Raw genomic sequence first — 17,750 nt, 5'->3', positions numbered from 1 at the left:
TGTAAGTCGTGTTGTTACTAAACATTTAGGGAAATTTGAATATTAATCGAAAATTATACCCATTATAACATAAAAAATGCTACAGGGGCTCTTTCAGTGTCGTAAGAAGCTGTTTGTTCATAAAAAGCGTACGTATTCGAACAATTCCGGTGGTGATAAGGTGATTGTCCTCATGTTCTTCTCAGAACTTGTTTTCTTTATATTTCCACTTACCTGTGGGTATGTTTATGGTTTAATTAGATGGGTCGTATGTTCTGTATGCCTGGATGTAAGTCCAATTATAGGGGCAGAGCAAAAACTTCAGTGTTCAGATTTCCAAAAAACCTAGTATTAAGGTAAATTGGTTAGGTGCATCTTCTAAGCAAGTGATAGTAGTGTTGTGTGCATTAATCATTTGATATCAAAAGGGAAAATATTATACCCATTATAGGTGTTTATCCAGTTCGGGTGCCACGCAAACTTCTGAGGCTACCTAATGATGCCTATCATAGCATTTTCCCCAATCAGCCCACGTACCTAACTATAAAAGGAAATCCGTACCGGAAATATCCGAAAAATCGCGACTTAGAGTTACGACTAAGAGATGAAACGTTTGTATACGGGTACAAAAATAATGTAATTGAATATTTCTCGGGAGTTGAAATTAAGTGGATTGTGGCGTGTTGAAATGTTATTCATGAAATGCATTTGTTTTATGTTTTACGAAATGGGCTGTGGTTAATGCTGTTGCATGGTATTTCATGTAAGGTTAATAATGCTCTCTGTTGACATCTATTTATCTTATTTGGTGTCCGGCATTTCATACATAACATGAAATGAGATGTTTTTTTCAACCTGACGTTCATAAAAAAATTATTCCCCCGCCGTTATTTTCCCTCTGAAATTACAGTTACAATTGCGCGATAACGTTGCTTTTGGTGCATAATTATTCATATTTTGAGTTAATGAGTTGCATTTAATGACATTTGACTTGTGATGTTTTCTTTAGACGACTCAGAGTAACCTTACATAATCTTACCCTTAACCTCTCATGTCGCCTACCGATGTTTCTTCTGGGTTACTGTCTGATGTAATTTTAGTTGGTCTTGGATAGTGATGACTTGTAAATAATGTAACGAGTATTTATAACAAGTACGCACTTATAACGGTTACAGCATGTAACAGTTACAGGAGATATCCAGTTACTGACATACAGTAACTGCAACTCGACAATACTCGGGAGAAATCTGTTAAGACCGGCAACGCGCGGCCGTACTCGCTAGCAGTAACCGCCCCTATTAACCAGTATTTTACTCTTAATGCGTATACTCGGGTGAGCTCGGTTAACACCGGCAGCACGTGGTGGTACTCGCTAGCAGTAACCGCCTCCATTAACTAGTATTTTACTCTTGTATTTTACTGACCAGTATTGAGTTGTTACCGTGCATTTATATCATCAAAGTTATGAAGAGGGCAAAGAAGATCTCTGGGTGGTCATATTTTTCCGTATTAACTTAGATAGCGAGTTCGCGAAATGTTCTATGTGCGGGAAGACATGTTGTTACATTCTTCCAGATCAAATTTATAAAAGCAAGTGGAAAGGATTCACCCAACAATTAATTTAAAAATAGCAGTGCCAGCGGTCGAGATACATATTTTCAAGTAAGCCAATTTTTTTGTTCATACTCATTAATGTAAGCAGGCAAGGTAGGGGGGCGGGGGGGGGGTTATCAAGTGCATAAGTGTTCTATGTGTTTTGCATCTCTCTCCCTCTCTTTGTTCAGTGTTGCGGAAGCCAATTTAAGAGACTCCTGTAAGTAAATTAAAGAAGAAAAGAACCTCTTTTCAGGAAGAAATACTGCTACCACGGCGTCCCTCAGAAACCTGTATCAGTTGAAGAAAGATTAGAACATAGAATTATTATTATTATTATTATTATTATTATTATTATTATTATTATTATTATTATTATTATTATTATTATTATTGTTGTTGTTGTTGTTGTTGTTGTTGTTGTTGAATTTCTTTTACGTCGCATCGACACAGACAGGTCTTATGTCTGGGACCGATCTCGATAGCTGCAGTCGCTTAAGTGCGACCAGTATCCAGTATTCGGGAGATAGTAGGATCGAACCCCACTGTCGGCAGCCCTGAAAATAGTTTTCCCTGGTTTTCCATTTTCACACCAGGCAAATGCTAGGGCTGTATCTTAATTAAGGCCACGGCCGCTTCCTTCCCACTCCTAGCCCTTTCTTGTCCCATCGTCGCCAAAAGACCTCTTTGCGTCGGTGCGACGTAAAGCAACTACCAAATAATTTATCTGGGATAATGGGAAAGCACGAAAATCCAGTTTCAGAAATGCCGACAGTGGGGTTCGAACTCTCAATCTGTCGACTACGTGCCCTAAACCACATACCCAACTCGCTCGGTATGTTATTATTATCATCATCACCTGCTGATATTACCTGTAAATATCGAATGTGATATTGTACATGCGTATTGTACCCGCTCAAAGCCTGAGCCCCAACCAGCATTTATGTCAGGGGGTGTTACGGTCCGAATCTATCGCAATAAAACAATAAAACAATAAAAAAATATGAAGATATAAGATCTCCAATTAAATGTATGGGCGCCATCTAATCAGTACTACAGGGTGGAACGGGATACTCTATGGCTCATCATAAAAAAAACCAAAATATTTTAAATCAGATCAAAAGGGAAAATTGGAAGGCTCCGTCCTAGGAATGGGGACGGATATTTAAACGGTCACCGAGGGTTTACTATGCTACAAGAACAAGAATCTAAAGGAGCATTTTATTTAAGTTGAAAAATTTTGCACACAACAAAATTCGTTGACCCTTATTTTACCGGTAATTTGGCAAATCATTCCTGAAACTTTCACATAATATTTTACACTTTTGACCACCCAACCACTTGGGGGGTGGAACCGTTGATTTCTGAGGGTTTTAATTCTCCCTCGTGAGCACAATGACCATTTATGGTTATGAACCAATTACCTGTTGGCCAAGTGGGCGCGATCACATGAATCACGTAATCGCTTCCACTTTTATTGAGATGAGACCAACCCCGGATAATACAAAACTCTCCCCGGGTTCCTAACCAAGATATGCTAATCGTTAACTGAAGGAAACGACAAAGAGACTCTAACCTAATGGTCCAGATGTAGGGATTTGCCATCACATTGCAAATATCAACTCCACTTATTATTTACAACCACTTGACACTATTACGTTATTTTGCCAGCTGACTTCCCTAGTATCAATCATCATCATCATCATCCGAAATATTAATAAAATATTTTAATTTTATTATTATTATTATTATTATTATTATTATTATTATTATTATTATTATTATTATTATTATTAATGGAGATCGTGTCCGACTCGTTGGCTGAATGGTCAGCGTACTGGCCTTCGGTTCAGAGGGTCCCGGGTTCGATTCCCGGCTGGGTCGGGGATTTTAACCTTCATTGGTTAATTCCAATGGCCCGGGGGCTGGGTGTTTGTGCTGTCCCCAACATCCCTGCAACTCACACACCACACATAACACTATCCTCCACGACATTAACACGCAGTTACCTACACATGGCAGATGCCGCCCACCCTCATTGGAGGGTCTGCCTTACAAGGGCTGCACTCGGCTAGAAATAGCCACACGAAATTATTAAAATTATTACAATCATCATTGATTTAAGATTTCAATTTAAGTTTTTCACCATTATTATTATTATAATCCGAAATAATATAATACATTTTTCTTCTTATTCTTCTTCAAATGATTATTATTAGTTTGAAAATTTTATATCTTAATTTCAATTCCCACCATTATTATTATTATTATTATTCTCAGAAATATTATAATAAATTCTTCAACTTCTTCTTCTTCTTCTTCTTCTTCTCCTTCTTCTTCTTCTTCTTACAATAAATTAATGTCACTTGTTACACGGCAGTTCACTAATATTATGTTTAATGCATAACCCTTTTACAATTCCGGTCTAGTTTGGCACTAATCAATCAATTAAGATATTATTTACTTGGATTATTATTATTATTATTATTATTATTATTATTATTATTATTATTATTATTATTATTATTATTATTATTATTATTATTTCGAAATTTTTTATTTTAATTTCAACTCTTTAGAAATTAGTCACATATGTTAAATTCCAATATGAACCACCAAGATCCGAATTCACCTCGGTCGGGACATAATAACGGTATTCGAACCTGCAACATTATTTTCGTACTGCCGTTAATTTATGGGGACACCATGTCATCCCAAGACAAATCTCAAATCCCATGGCACCTCGTAAACTGAGAATTTCCACCCAGTCGTTGCGAGTTCTAAATTATTCCATCCTTTTCACTTGAAATCCATTTATTCCACTGGAACTCTTCAAAACATTTAATTCTTTAATTAATCCTCGGTGCGCGGACTCTGTTCTGCAACTCATAACATGAGAATCGGCATATTATCTTGACATAGGCCTCAGGATACATCTGTTTCTTCATCAACATCAGTACGACTAAATTTCATCTCATGCCGGAATTTTGTCCCGCACGAATTCCAACCTCAAAAATGGGCTCAAACCACTCTGGGCTTTCAACATAGCGTGACCATCATATACAAGTTCCCCTACCGCTTCTAAACAAATATTTATGATTATTTTTGAGTCCAAAAACGTTAAATCAACAATTTTAAAATAAAATTTACTGTCCGGATTAAAGTATTCCACGCCACATGTTATCTCCACATTTAAATTTCTTTAACTTGCAATCATTCTATCAAACTAGGCCCGTACCTTTATTCACAAAGCATTATTATTAAACACTCATTTACACATTACCAATGTTCATTTATCACTCCGATACTTTTCTACTGATTATTATACTTCTGTCCCCTGGCGAATCTTCGCGGCACAAATAATCATCGATATTTACAGACAATTGAAAGGACTTCATTCCGTCCCACAACAATTAAATTCACTTGGTAACCCTCTACATCTGGATAATCTTACAATATGCCTTAATACACTGACTGACAGAGCAAATGCAACACCAAGAAGGAGTGGTTCGAAAGGGATGAAAGTTGGGAAAAAAACAGAGACGGCACGGACGAATAATTGATGTTTATTTCAAACCGATATGCAGGTTACACAATGCGCACGGCATCGACTCAGTAGGATGTAGGACCACCGCGAGCGGCGATGCACGAAGAAACACGTCGAGGTACAGAGTCAATAAGACTGCGGATGGTGTCCTGAGGGATGGTTCTCCATTCTCTGTCAACCATTTGCCACAGTTGGTCATCCGTACGAGGCTGGGGCAGAGTTTGCAAACGGCGTCCAATGAGATCCCACACGTGTTCGATTGGTGAGAGATCCGGAGAGTACGCTGGCCACGGAAGCATCTGTACACCTCGTAGAGCCTGTTGGGAGATGCGAGCAGTGTGTGGGCGGGCATTATCCTGCTGAAACAGAGCATTGGGCAGCCCCTGAAGGTACGGGAGTGCCACCGGCCGCAGCACATGCTGCACGTAGCGGTGGGCATTTAACGTGCCTTGAATACGCACTAGAGGTGACGTGGAATCATACGCAATAGCGCCCCAAACCATGATGCCGCGTTGTCTAGCGGTAGGGCGCTCCACAGTTACTGCCGGATTTGACCTTTCTCCACGCCGACGCCACATTCGTCTGCGGTGACTATCACTGACAGAACAGAAGCGTGACTCATCGGAGAACATGACGTTCCGCCATTCCCTCATCCAAGTCGCTCTAGCCCGGCACCATGCCAGGCGTGCACGTCTATGCTGTGGAGTCAATGGTAGTCTTCTGAGCGGACGCCGGGAGTGCAGGCCTCCTTCAACCAATCGACGGGAAATTGTTCTGGTCGATATTGGAACAGCCAGGGTGTCTTGCACATGCTGAAGAATGGCGGTTGACGTGGCATGCGGGGCTGCCACCGCTTGGCGGCGGATGCGCCGATCCTCGCGTGCTGACGTCACTCGGGCTGCGCCTGGACCCCTCGCACGTGCCACATGTCCCTGCGCCAACCATCTTCGCCACAGGCGCTGCACCGTGGACACATCCCTATGGGTATTGGCTGCGATTTGACGAAGCGACCAACCTGCCCTTCTCAGCCCAATCACCATACCCCTCGTAAAGTCGTCTGTCTGCTGGAAATGCCTCCGTTGACGGCGGCCTGGCATTCTTAGCTATACACGTGTCCTGTGGCACACGACAACACGTTCTACAATGACTGTCGGCTGAGAAATCACGGTACGAAGTGGGCCATTCGCCAACGCCGTGTCCCATTTATCGTTCGCTACGTGCGCAGCACAGCGGCGCATTTCACATCATGAGCATACCTCAGCGACGCCAGTCTACCCTGCAATTGGCATAAAGTTCTGACCACTCCTTCTTGGTGTTGCATTTGCTCTGTCAGTCAGTGTATCTATAAAGTTTCCGATAACTGAAAAACTCATTTGAGCACTTCTAAATTGAATATTAATCTTATCTTTACGTGAAAGTTGCCCCTGTATAATTATAAACATAATAATAATAATAATAATAATAATAATAATAATAATAATAATAATAATAATAATAATAATAATCTTACTTTTCGTTTCGGCCATCTTGAAATTATTTTTATTATGTTTCACCATTTCTCTCTTAATTCTCTGCCGGTATGTTTTCATGCTTTCTCCTATATTCTTTTTCTGTTTTTCTGTATAGGTACTCTTTCATCACCGGCTCCCCCCTGTCTCCTGGAAACTCTTGAACTTGACTATACATTTAAATATGTTCCTATCCCCTATGTCACCTTTCAACCCATTCTTATCCTGTCCGTTCTCATTTCCCGCAACAATTTTGGATCTGTCTTCCTCTTCCTGAAGAATTCTAAGGTGCTTTTTGTTCGTCTTTTACTGCCGACCCTCACCTTTCTCCTCCTCATCAGCTGTCAGCTTGCATCCGGGAGAAAGTGGATTCGAATCCCACCGTCGGCAGCTCTGAAGATGGTTTTCCGTGGTTTCCCATTTTCGCACCAGGCAAATGTTGGGACTGTACCTTGATTCAGGCCACGGATGCTTCCTTCCAACTCCTAGCCATTTCCTATCCCATCGTCGCCAAAAAATATATCTGTGTCGGTGCGACGTATACGCCACTAGCCTCCTCATCAGTTCAACCACTTTTTTCATCTCCCAGTACAATTCATTGTTAATTCTGAGTATCCTTTCTCCGTAGTTTATCTTTAGGTAGAAGATGGTCGCTTAGTTGTACTATTCTTCTAAAAATCATCTTATGTTTTCTTCAGCTGGTCTCTTTCGAATTGACTTCCTTCAGAAGGCATGGGCTATTACTCTCCTCTGATTTCTGGGAGTTATTAGGAAATCTTCATTCCTAGTTGCGCTCCATCTCTTGCATGCCTCTATTCCGAAGATCTATAATTCTGATGTTAATTTTCTTTACAGCCATATGCCCATCTAAGGATCCCGAACGAGCTTATTTATCTGATGACGATTACTTCTTCTCCTAAAATCTCTTCATCCGGGCACAGAAAAGTTTCTTCCGTTCTTCAGTCCATGATTTATTCGTCCTGGTTTTTATTTACTCAGCTTAATGATCGTTGTTGACTGCGTTTTTCAATTCGAGTCGATCTTGAATAATTTTCTACGGGATACCTATTTTCTCAAGATGATTACCTATTTTACTAAGCCCGTTATTCTTGACTTTCATTGCGAGAGCCGGGGGTGATGCTGATTCCTCCCCCGTGCTGCCCCTGGATATGTATAGGTAACTGTGTTGTCAGTACTGAACTGAACGTCAGTTCTTGGTTGCCAGACTATCACTTGTGATCTCCTAGCTAATGGTACACGAAACGAACGATACTAGCTATTTTCAGAGCCAATCTGCAAAGCCCTTGTGAATTGTTCTAAAGGATTTTCAAATCAACATCGAAGGAATCAGTAGATCTAAAAGTGACATCCTTTCCAAACTGGCATCGGAAAATAATATTGATGTAGTATGCATTCAGGAAACTCATGCCTCTGATCAATCTTAGCTTCGTTCGAGAGGAAACATTCCTATGGAACTGCAACCTTTGTTAGAAATTCGATCACCTGCTCTTATTTAGTCTCAGCTAATTCTGATGCAGGCGTTTTCAACATAACTACAAAAGTTAATGATTTATCAATCATAAATATTTATAAACCTCCAGGAATTCAGTGGCCTAACAGTGTTCTTCAAACAATCTCTCACCCACCCATCTATGTGGTAATTTCAATAGTCATCATACTCTGTGGGGTAAAAATGAAATGGCGCATGGCTTTTAGTGCTGCGAGTGTCCGAAGATATGTTTAGCTCGCCAGGTGCGGGTTTTTGATTTGACACCCGTAGGCGACCTGCGTGTCGTGATGAGGATGAAATTATGATGAGGACAACACATACACCTAGCCCCAGTGCCAGTGAAATTAACCAATGATGGTTAAAATTCCCGACCCTGCCGGTAATCCAAGCCAGGATCCCTGTGACCAAAGGCCACCACCCTAACCATTTAATAATAGAGCCGGACACGCTGTGGAGTTATAGACGTTGAGAAAAACTTATAGAATGGGCAGAGATTTGTCACATGCAACTGATTTTCAATCCAAAAGACAAACGTACATTCAAGTCAGAAAGATCGGACTCAGAAACCAATCCTGACTTGTGCTTTGCTTCATATGATCACCAGGGATCCATCTTACCTGTGTTTCGTAAAGTTCTTATGAATTTTCCACATAGTCAACATAGACCTGTTCTTCTGGAAATTGGAATGCAGATTATTATTATAAGATCTTCACCACCCCCTCGTTGGAACCTAAAAGTTAGTTGGGAGAGCTATTCAGCTGATTTTGACCGTACCATACGATGGATTCCTCCTGAGGTTAGTAACTACTCTAGGTTTGTAAAATATATTCTAACATGTGCTAAAAGCCATATTCCCCATGCAGTGAGAAAGGACTTTATTCCAGGTTGGGATGTGGCTTGTGAAGTACTTTATGAGGATTTCCAGAGGAGTGGTGAAAAAGATGTAGTTGACGAGCTCCTTCATATACGAGATAAAGCAAGACGAAACAGATGGAAGGAGACCATGGATACACTGGACTTCAGACACTCAAGTAGAAAAGCTTGGAGCCTTCTAAAGAAGCTAGGAAGAATACCTCACAGTCCCCAGCTGAAACCAGAGGTTTCACCTAATCATAAAACTCCCTTCAGAATTTAAACGAACTAAGACACGAGCTATCTTTAAACCTGGTAAACCTACGAATTCTGTCGAAAGCTATAGACCAATTGCCTTAATGAGTGTCTGCTTTTAGCTCTTGGAACGGCTTATCTACAATAGAATCAGTCACCCAATTTTTAAAAGCATTCCTATCGAACAGGCTGGTTTTAGACCTCAACGTAATTGTGAATATCAGGTGCTTGCTCTGACAACACATCTTGAGACAGGTTTCGGAAAGCAATTGAAGAGTGGAGCAGTGTTTATTGATCTAACAGCTACATACGATACAGTGTGGAGAGAAGGTATTGTGTATAAGTTCTTTAAACTGACAAAGTGTAGTCAAATGTCGCGTCGGATTAACAATATGCTCTCAAATAGAATTATCCAGGTGGCCATGCATACAAATCACAGCAAAATAAAGGTACTTAACAATGTTCTACCTCAAGGATGTGTTCTCCATTATTGTTTAACCTGTATATTGCAGACATACCTGTCACTAGCTCACGTCAATTGGCTTCTGCCGAAGATCTGGCAATAATTACTCAGCATGTGGATGCTAATGTGATAGAGAGAACTTTAAATACAAATTTGGATGTTATGTGCACATACTTTAAAACGTGGTGCTTGAAACCAAGCCCTAGTAAAATGGAAACCTGCTTCTTCCATTTAAATAACCGGCAAGCGAATATCACCTTGAAAGTGTCACTTAATAGAAGTCTTTTCCCTCACATTGCTAACCCCAAATATCTTGGAGTTGCTTTCAACCGAACGCTATCGTACAGGAAATATCTAACCAACCTAGCAGCCAAATTAAGGTCACGCAAGAACATCATCCACAAACTTGCTGGCTCCACATGTGGAGCTTCTGCACCTGCTTTGCGTACTTCAGCCATGGCGCTGGTGCTTTCCACAGCTGAGTACTGTTCTTCAGTTTGATCAAAAGCTCTCATGCTAAAAAGGTGGACACGGTCCTGAATGAAACAATGCGTGTCATAAGTGGCAAAGTAAAATCTACTACTCTTTTCTGGTTTCCGATGCTCAGCCACATGGGACCTCCTAGAATAAAAGATTGAAAAGGTTAGAGAATACAAGAAGATATTAATCAATCCTGATTTCTCCATCCATGAAGATGTTAACGTCAGATTCAGCCGCCTCAAATCAATATCTCCTCCTATTAAAACAGCATAGGAACGTGTTAGGAGGGATTTCAATCCAGAAGGTGATTGACAACAATAGTGGAACAGCGTAGCTCCGACTCAATGGCAGACATTGTTCAATTATAAGAATCTTCCAGCTAGCTTTGATTTGCCAGGGAAGACATGGGTAGCCCTCAACAGACCCCGTACTAACCATGGGAGATATGGCTCAATGATGTTTAAATGGGGTATGAGATCTTCTCCAGCCTGTGACTGTGGCGCAGTTAAGCAGACTATCGACCATACTGTTACAAAATGCATTAGAAGGGCATTCGTTGGATCCATCCAGGACTTTGTGGTGGATTCTGCTGAGGCCATACAATGGCTAGAGAATTTAGATCTAACGCTTTGAACCCTTTTGTTTGCATGATTGTTTTCAATGTTATAATGTGTATATCTTGTAATTATGTATATGATATTTTGTGCTTAATGTTCATGTATTTTTAATCTTTGTATTGTTTTGTGTACGTTACCGTACGCTAATAATAATAATAATAATAATAATAATAATAATAATAATTGCGAGAGCAAGGTTGAGAATCCTCTTGGTGAGCCTGTCATTGTTCATTCTGAGAATGTGGCCATAGAACTTTAATCGCCTCTTCCTGATGGCGTCGGTGATCTTTTCAGAATGCTGATCAATCTCCAGAGACTTCCGTTTTATCCAAATTCCCTCTGAGTAGACTAGATCAAACACTTTCCTCAACATTTTACTCTATGCCTTTAATAATTGATCTGCCTCCAAAGTTCAAGGTTTCCGAGGCGTATACTGCTTCAGGTTTGATAAATGAATTGTAATGTCTGAATTTTCCGTTCCTGGATATTGGTTTAGTGTTATATCAGTTCTAAGTGAGTCTATAGACCTTCTGTGGTTTTTAGATCCTTTCCTTATTTGCTTCACGATTCAAGCCTGACGGCTGAATTACTTCTCATAAGTACTTGAACTTATTCACTTGCTTAATTTTGCCGAGTTTAGTCTTTAGAGATATCCCACCCCGATAACGAGCGGATCATTCCATGTTCTGAGCTTTTCATACGATATTTTAAGCCCAGTATTAGCTGCAATTTCATGAAGTTTCTCAAGGGCCTGAAATGCTTTTCGTTTGTTGTAAGAAAGAATAGCTAGAACACTGCAGATGAATTTTATTCTTGAGTAGACGACCAATAGTTAACCTCTTTGTGTCGTTTTCCCAATCCTTGATCAAATTTTTCAAGCATAAGATTGAACAACAACCGAGGTAAGCCATTTCTTTGTCGAAGTCTTGTGGTAATATCAAAAGGGTCAGAAAATTTACCTTCAAATTTTATTTTTGATGTTGTACCAGTCAGCGTCTTACGAACTAAGTCCCTCGTTTTCTTGTCAACTTTGAACTCTTCCAGAATATGGAATAGCGTGTGTCGGTTTACTGAGCCATAAGCTTTCTTAAAGTCAACAAAAGTGGTCACTGGTTGTCTAGTTTTATGGATTTGGAAGATGGTTTTTAGATTGAGAATTTGTTCTACAGAAGACCTGCCTTTTCTGAATCCTGCCTGATATTCGCCAATTAGGTGTTCAGTTGGTTTTTCAAGTCTCGTGAGTAGGGATTTAGATAGTAATGATATTCCTCTGTAGTCTTTTTCATCCACTTTTTTTGTGGAGTGAGTGAATAAGGGCACATTTCCAGTCTTCAGGAATTTTCTCCGTAATCCAGATGTCTTCAAGAATTGATTGAATTTTTTGAGCGAAGTTTTCACAAACCAATTTCAACATTTCAGCGATACATCTTCCGCCAGGATTTTTTTTGTTTGTTATTTTTAACTTCACTGATTATTTGCATGATTTCTTCTAATAAGGAAGGATTCTGAATCTGGACTTGGACTAGGCTGTTCAAATGAGAGTTGGTCTACAGGAGGTTTGCAGTCTAAAAGTTCATGGAAGTACTTTGCGAAAAGTTTGCAGCTTTCTTCATTATTTGTTTCCAGGAGCCCGTCCAGACGTTTAAACGAGGTGCTTGGTAATTTGATAGTTCCTCAGCGAATGTTTTGTAAAAGTATCTTGTATTGTTTTAAATAAATTTTGATATATTTCTGTTATTATTATTATTATTATTATTATTATTATTATTATTATTATTATTATTATTATTATTATTGGCGTTGTTTTAGAAATTGCTAATACAGGCCACTATTTGTTCACCTATGAAGCACTGTATAAGAAAATAGGCCAGACTAATGGAGAACAGATATCGTGCCGGTCTCTTACTTGGAGGCTCCAGATTCAATTCCCGGCTAGTCAAGGGATTTCAAATAACTTATGGACTTAGGACTGGGACGTGGTTCATTCACTAACAGGAGACTCATTGAGGTGCTGTCTGATACGAGATGCAATGACCCAGTTAAGAAAGCTAAGGAATATGGCTGAAGAATTCGTCAAGTGACTCTACGATTTGCAGGACACTTGCTTAGGCAGTAGTCGTCGTGGTGGGGTATGGACCTCATGAGCTAATCCTCCAAATTTGATTAGTTTCTTTGTTCTTGTGTAAGTAATAAGTCGAAAGTACTGCCGAAATTATTAGCGTTTACTGAAGTAAAATTTTCTTTCCTGTCTTCACGTACAGACACGCGAAAAGCGAATAAAACTGTTAAAACATCTAACATATAGGCTAAACGACGAAGCATAGTTCTAAAAAAGGAATCATTTTATTATGAGAACTCCGAACTCTACTCCATTTACTAAACGATGTGCCCAAGTATATACACTGTAATTAGATCACGAAATTCTGGAAAAGAGTTTTGCTGTGTTAGAGAGGAAATTTGTGTAGTAGAGAAGTTGAACGCCATTGTAAAAATCTGCGTTAGGATCAAAAAATATTAACACAATAATCTTGTTATCATATCTGGAGAACAATATAATATGTATTTAGCAAGTCAAGGTCATTTATATTGATGAAACCCATTCAAAATGTGCATTGTGTATATTTCCGGACGCCGTATATCTTGCTATATAAATTATATATGATCACAGAATAGTCTTGTTTCACCATGGCTCGTCTCATCATTCTGTTAGCAGTTCTGGGAGCTGAGTATGCACATGCTGCGTACAAGTTGTCGGTAATGCCTTTATCATATTCTTTTAGATATTTATTTACTTTAGTAAGGAATAGGATACCTAGATCAGTAATAACGTTCCATGCATTACGGAAGTATCACATTACGTGAGAAATACGATGTTCTGTACTAGATAAAAAGTACATTGTGGAGGTCAGCTTTATATACATAATATGTATGCTATAAGACTTTAGGAAAGGCTGTGCTAGTGCTTAGTTGTCTTTATTGTGGTGTTTATCTGTAATAATAATTATTATTGATTTCCATGTCAAGGAGATTAAAATCACGTGCCGTTTCAAAAATTACCTAGACAAGTGTGTTGTCCAAGCTAAGGGAGGTAACCTATGTGAACTTGGATCTGCTGTTTCGAGTATCAATCTATGAATGAAAAAACTATCATCTCTCAATCATTAATTACCTAAATTTAGGGCTGTCAATTGTTTATCAAGATTTTCTTAAACTTTTTCAAAGAACTTTGAAATTTATCGAACTTTTCCCTCGATATTTTATTTCAATCTGTTTTTGGTTTTTTTTTGCTAGTGGCTTTACGTCGCACCGACACAGATAGGTCTTATGGAGACGAAGGGACAGGAAAGGCCTAGGAGTGGGCAGAGAACGGCCGTGGCCTTAATTAACGTACAGCCCCAGCATTCGCCTCGTGTGAAAGTGCAAAATCACAGAAAACCATCTTCAGGGCTGCCGACAGGGGGGTTCGAACCCACTATCTAACGAATACTGGATACTGGCCGCACTCAAGCGACTGCAGCTATCGAGCTCAGTATTCCAATATCTTAGTCTTCGTCCTATAAGATGATATTTTTTCTCTTGAATCCCAAATTTATCTTCATATTGTGATCTTCCCTTCAAAGCTCTGTTCATTGTCATTCCACGCCACCTCTCAGAGAGAGAGAGCAAGTTCCTGCTTCTCGATAATCGGATACAAGTCTTTCCTGGCCAAATTTAGGCATTTTTACAAACCTATTCTATCGAAGTTATACTTGACGAGATTGATGTTACTTATTTGTATTGAATGTTAAGCTCTTTGATATAATATATAATAGCACACCATATCAGAAGCTCTGACGAATATTGTACATAAGCTGAAACTAGGTAATAATCCAGTATCATTCCAAAGAACATTTTAATTTCCTGCGCGACTTACTATATCCTTATTACCATCAGGTCAGGGCACCCTCCTAAATATTCAATAGAGTATAAGTCCTAATTGGAGGTGGAAAATTGTTCATAATTTAAAACCGTTAGATGACGTACCAAATTGTACAGCTTATGCCAGTTGTTACACGTAAGGTCTCGGTTAACACACACATATTTTCTATAAAACTCCTTCACATTCAAGGCATTCAACACAAAAAAAAACTCAGGCATTTAGTTATGTTTCTTGTCAAATCTATCACCATCATCTACCTTAATAAAAGAACACTACCATCCTTCATTACTACGTTAAGGAGAACCCTCTGCCTACTCTGAAGTCACCAAATGTAGATCAAATCTTGGTCGCAGAACAAGGCAGAATTTATTCCAACCATCTCCGCAGAACACTCATCACTTTCTGTCGGAAAGAGGTACTTCACCGGGCGAGCTGGCCGTGCGGTTAGGAGCGCGCAGCTGTGAGATCGCTTCCGGGAGATAGTGGATTCGAACCCCACTGTCGGCAGCCCTGAAGATGGTTTTCCGTGGTTTCCCATTTTCACACCAGGCAAATGCTGGAGCTGTACCTTAATTAAGGCCACGGCAACTTCCTTCCAACTCCTAGGCCTTTTCTGTCCGATCGTCGCCATAAGAATCTAAGTCGGTGCGACGTAAAGCAGCTAAAAATACGAGATATTTTCTTTGAATTCGAAAATGTTGTGGTGTATATTTCTTGTCTATTTCTCCCTTAAGTCTTTATATTCAGGGAATTTAAAAATTGAGGTATCTGCAACAGTATAGTTTAATCTACAACCTAGTACTCACCATGAACTATCCATTTTGGCAAATGGCATAGCCATTACAGCACAACAGTAGACATTATTATGCTCAATATTATATACACCTCTAGTCCTGAACAATATTAATAACTGGTTGAAGGTTGTGTATATACTTTGAACTTCAACAATGCGATTGAAATAGCACTTCTTATATAATATACACCATGTAAACATAGCCTTCTGCGAATAACACGTCCATTATGACCACCACGAAATCCATAATTTCCCGCTAATTTATAGCAGCAAAAGGTGTGAGATAATGTAGTCATTCTTGGACCTCGCACCGGTCATGTGTAATGATAAATCGGTACCTTGAGAGATTTTCTGTTTGCCAATTTTTGCGCTCCTTCTTCGGAATGCATATTGATTATTTTGCAATAATTTCGATTTCTCCCCTTAACGACGGGCTATAGTTTAGCCATTTTGGATGTGAAGTAAATTTCTCTATATTTAATTGCGTGTTCATTTCATTCCTCTTGTATGAAATTGAATGCCTTGTTTGTTATAAGCAGGAGAAGGGTTTTTTTGTTATTAGTTATAAACGGGAAATGAAACGGGGTGGTGCAGCAAGAATTACTTGAATGATTTATCACAAAAGTAACTAAATCATGGCTCTAATGTTATGGCGATTTCTGGTAAAAATGTGTCATTTTTTGTTAAAATGAGTATTGAGGAAATAGATTCATTTTGTGGATGTTGGTGGCAAAGTAATTAGAAATCCTTTGGAAAGGCACATTAACCCAAAAGTCTATTTTTCCCATTTATGTCCTGTAGGATCATCAGTGAAAATGTTCCCTTATCCTTGGGAGCATTTCGTTTATTCAGAAATACATTCGTTTGTAAGTATTGTTTATTAGTTGCAAGAGTAATGGAAGGCACGACCACAAGAACTTCTATTATTTCTTGGGTTTCCCCTTCGCCTCCGCAGCCATTGTCACTTTGTTGTTTTTATACTTTTCTAACCGAGGGCGACCATCCAGACCTGAATTGTTAACACAATACATGAGAAAGAATTTTTAAAACTTTTCCAAGAAATCTCTATTGTAGGTGTATTTTTACATATCTGCGGAGTGTAAAAACTACTTTAGGCAGGCCTGCTTGGTCGAAACATTAGATCAGTTTACTGCCATAATTTTTACTAAGAGGAAAAGTAATCGCGAAGTTAGTGTTACCTTTTGGGCAAATGAATTAAAGAAACATGGTTTCGTTGCAAGTAGGCCCTAGTACCAATATATTAATGTGTAAACATTGTAATACTAGAGTTGAGTGGAAAAGGACTGATTCATGTGATAAACACATTCAAAGCAAATGTCATTTAAATCCTCTTCAGCTAATGAGTCAACAGGATTCTGCTCCGAAAAGGTAGTGTAATATTGAAGAAAGTCTTCAGGCACAGAAGAAATGAAAGAAAAAATATGAGTTCGTAATGGGCACAACGAAATGTCCTTAATGGTAAACCATATTTTGTTATTTTTAGGTTAATTACGCTACGCCTATTTAACTGTTGCGTAGCCAGTGGTGTGGGTGTGTTGGCGTTAGAATTCCCTTTGCTAAAATGCGTAAAAATTAATAACAAGATCTGCCTGTGAGGTCATCAGCCCAGAGGCTGGTTGGATCCTCAAATAGCACCACAAAAGGTTATGCGGTTACAAGGAAACCGCAAAAACCAATGGCAGCACCAAAATGAGGCGTACTAGGCAAGACGAGGAGTGAGGTAGTTTGCCATTGATTTCCTCACTGGGTCAGAAAGTGCTATTGCAGCACGACTGACCCTATGAGCAACACCTTTCATAACACTCAGATGCACTAGCCGTGCTCTGAATGTCATTACTCAGCACCACCCATACCCCATCAGCTTCTATATGGTCACAGCTATGGATGAGACTGGGACTTCGGTGGAAGCGACACTTTACTCTGGCCTGTGTCAAGAGATGAATACAAAAGTACTGTATCCATCAAGAAATGGCAGCAGGCAACAATAACAAGATAGCATCCATTTTTGGTTGGCGGTAAGAAGAAGATACTTCAGAATCGTATCACTCTTGCGCTATATTTACGCCACATGTCTTAAAAATATGGTCAAAGGTGACAGCATTGGGTATAGATAGAGTTGAAACCCCTTAATATTTTTCTGGCTACGTTACTGCTACTTTATAAAATCCCTTTTTATACAATTAAAGGGAAATGCAGGATGGAAATAATAATAC

At 39.4% G+C, this 17,750-nt stretch overlaps 1 protein-coding gene across 1 annotated transcript in view; it reads left to right on the top strand.

Annotated features, from left to right (window-relative positions):
* Positions 1-13,424: 13,424 nt before the first annotated feature.
* The window catches only part of LOC136874456 (uncharacterized), a 45,061-nt gene continuing 40,735 nt past the window's right edge, over positions 13,425-17,750 (top strand). Inside the window, exon 1 of the mRNA XM_067148085.2 lies at positions 13,425-13,558. Within this exon, the coding sequence (XP_067004186.2) occupies positions 13,490-13,558 (69 nt within the window). The 5' untranslated portion in view covers positions 13,425-13,489. The remainder of the gene's footprint in view (positions 13,559-17,750) is intronic.

This window comes from Anabrus simplex, chromosome 5, assembly GCF_040414725.1.
Source record: "Anabrus simplex isolate iqAnaSimp1 chromosome 5, ASM4041472v1, whole genome shotgun sequence".
NCBI classification, from domain to species: domain Eukaryota; kingdom Metazoa; phylum Arthropoda; class Insecta; order Orthoptera; family Tettigoniidae; genus Anabrus; species Anabrus simplex.
Note: the sequence above shows the minus strand (reverse complement) of the source record. Positions and strands in the feature narration are given on the sequence as shown.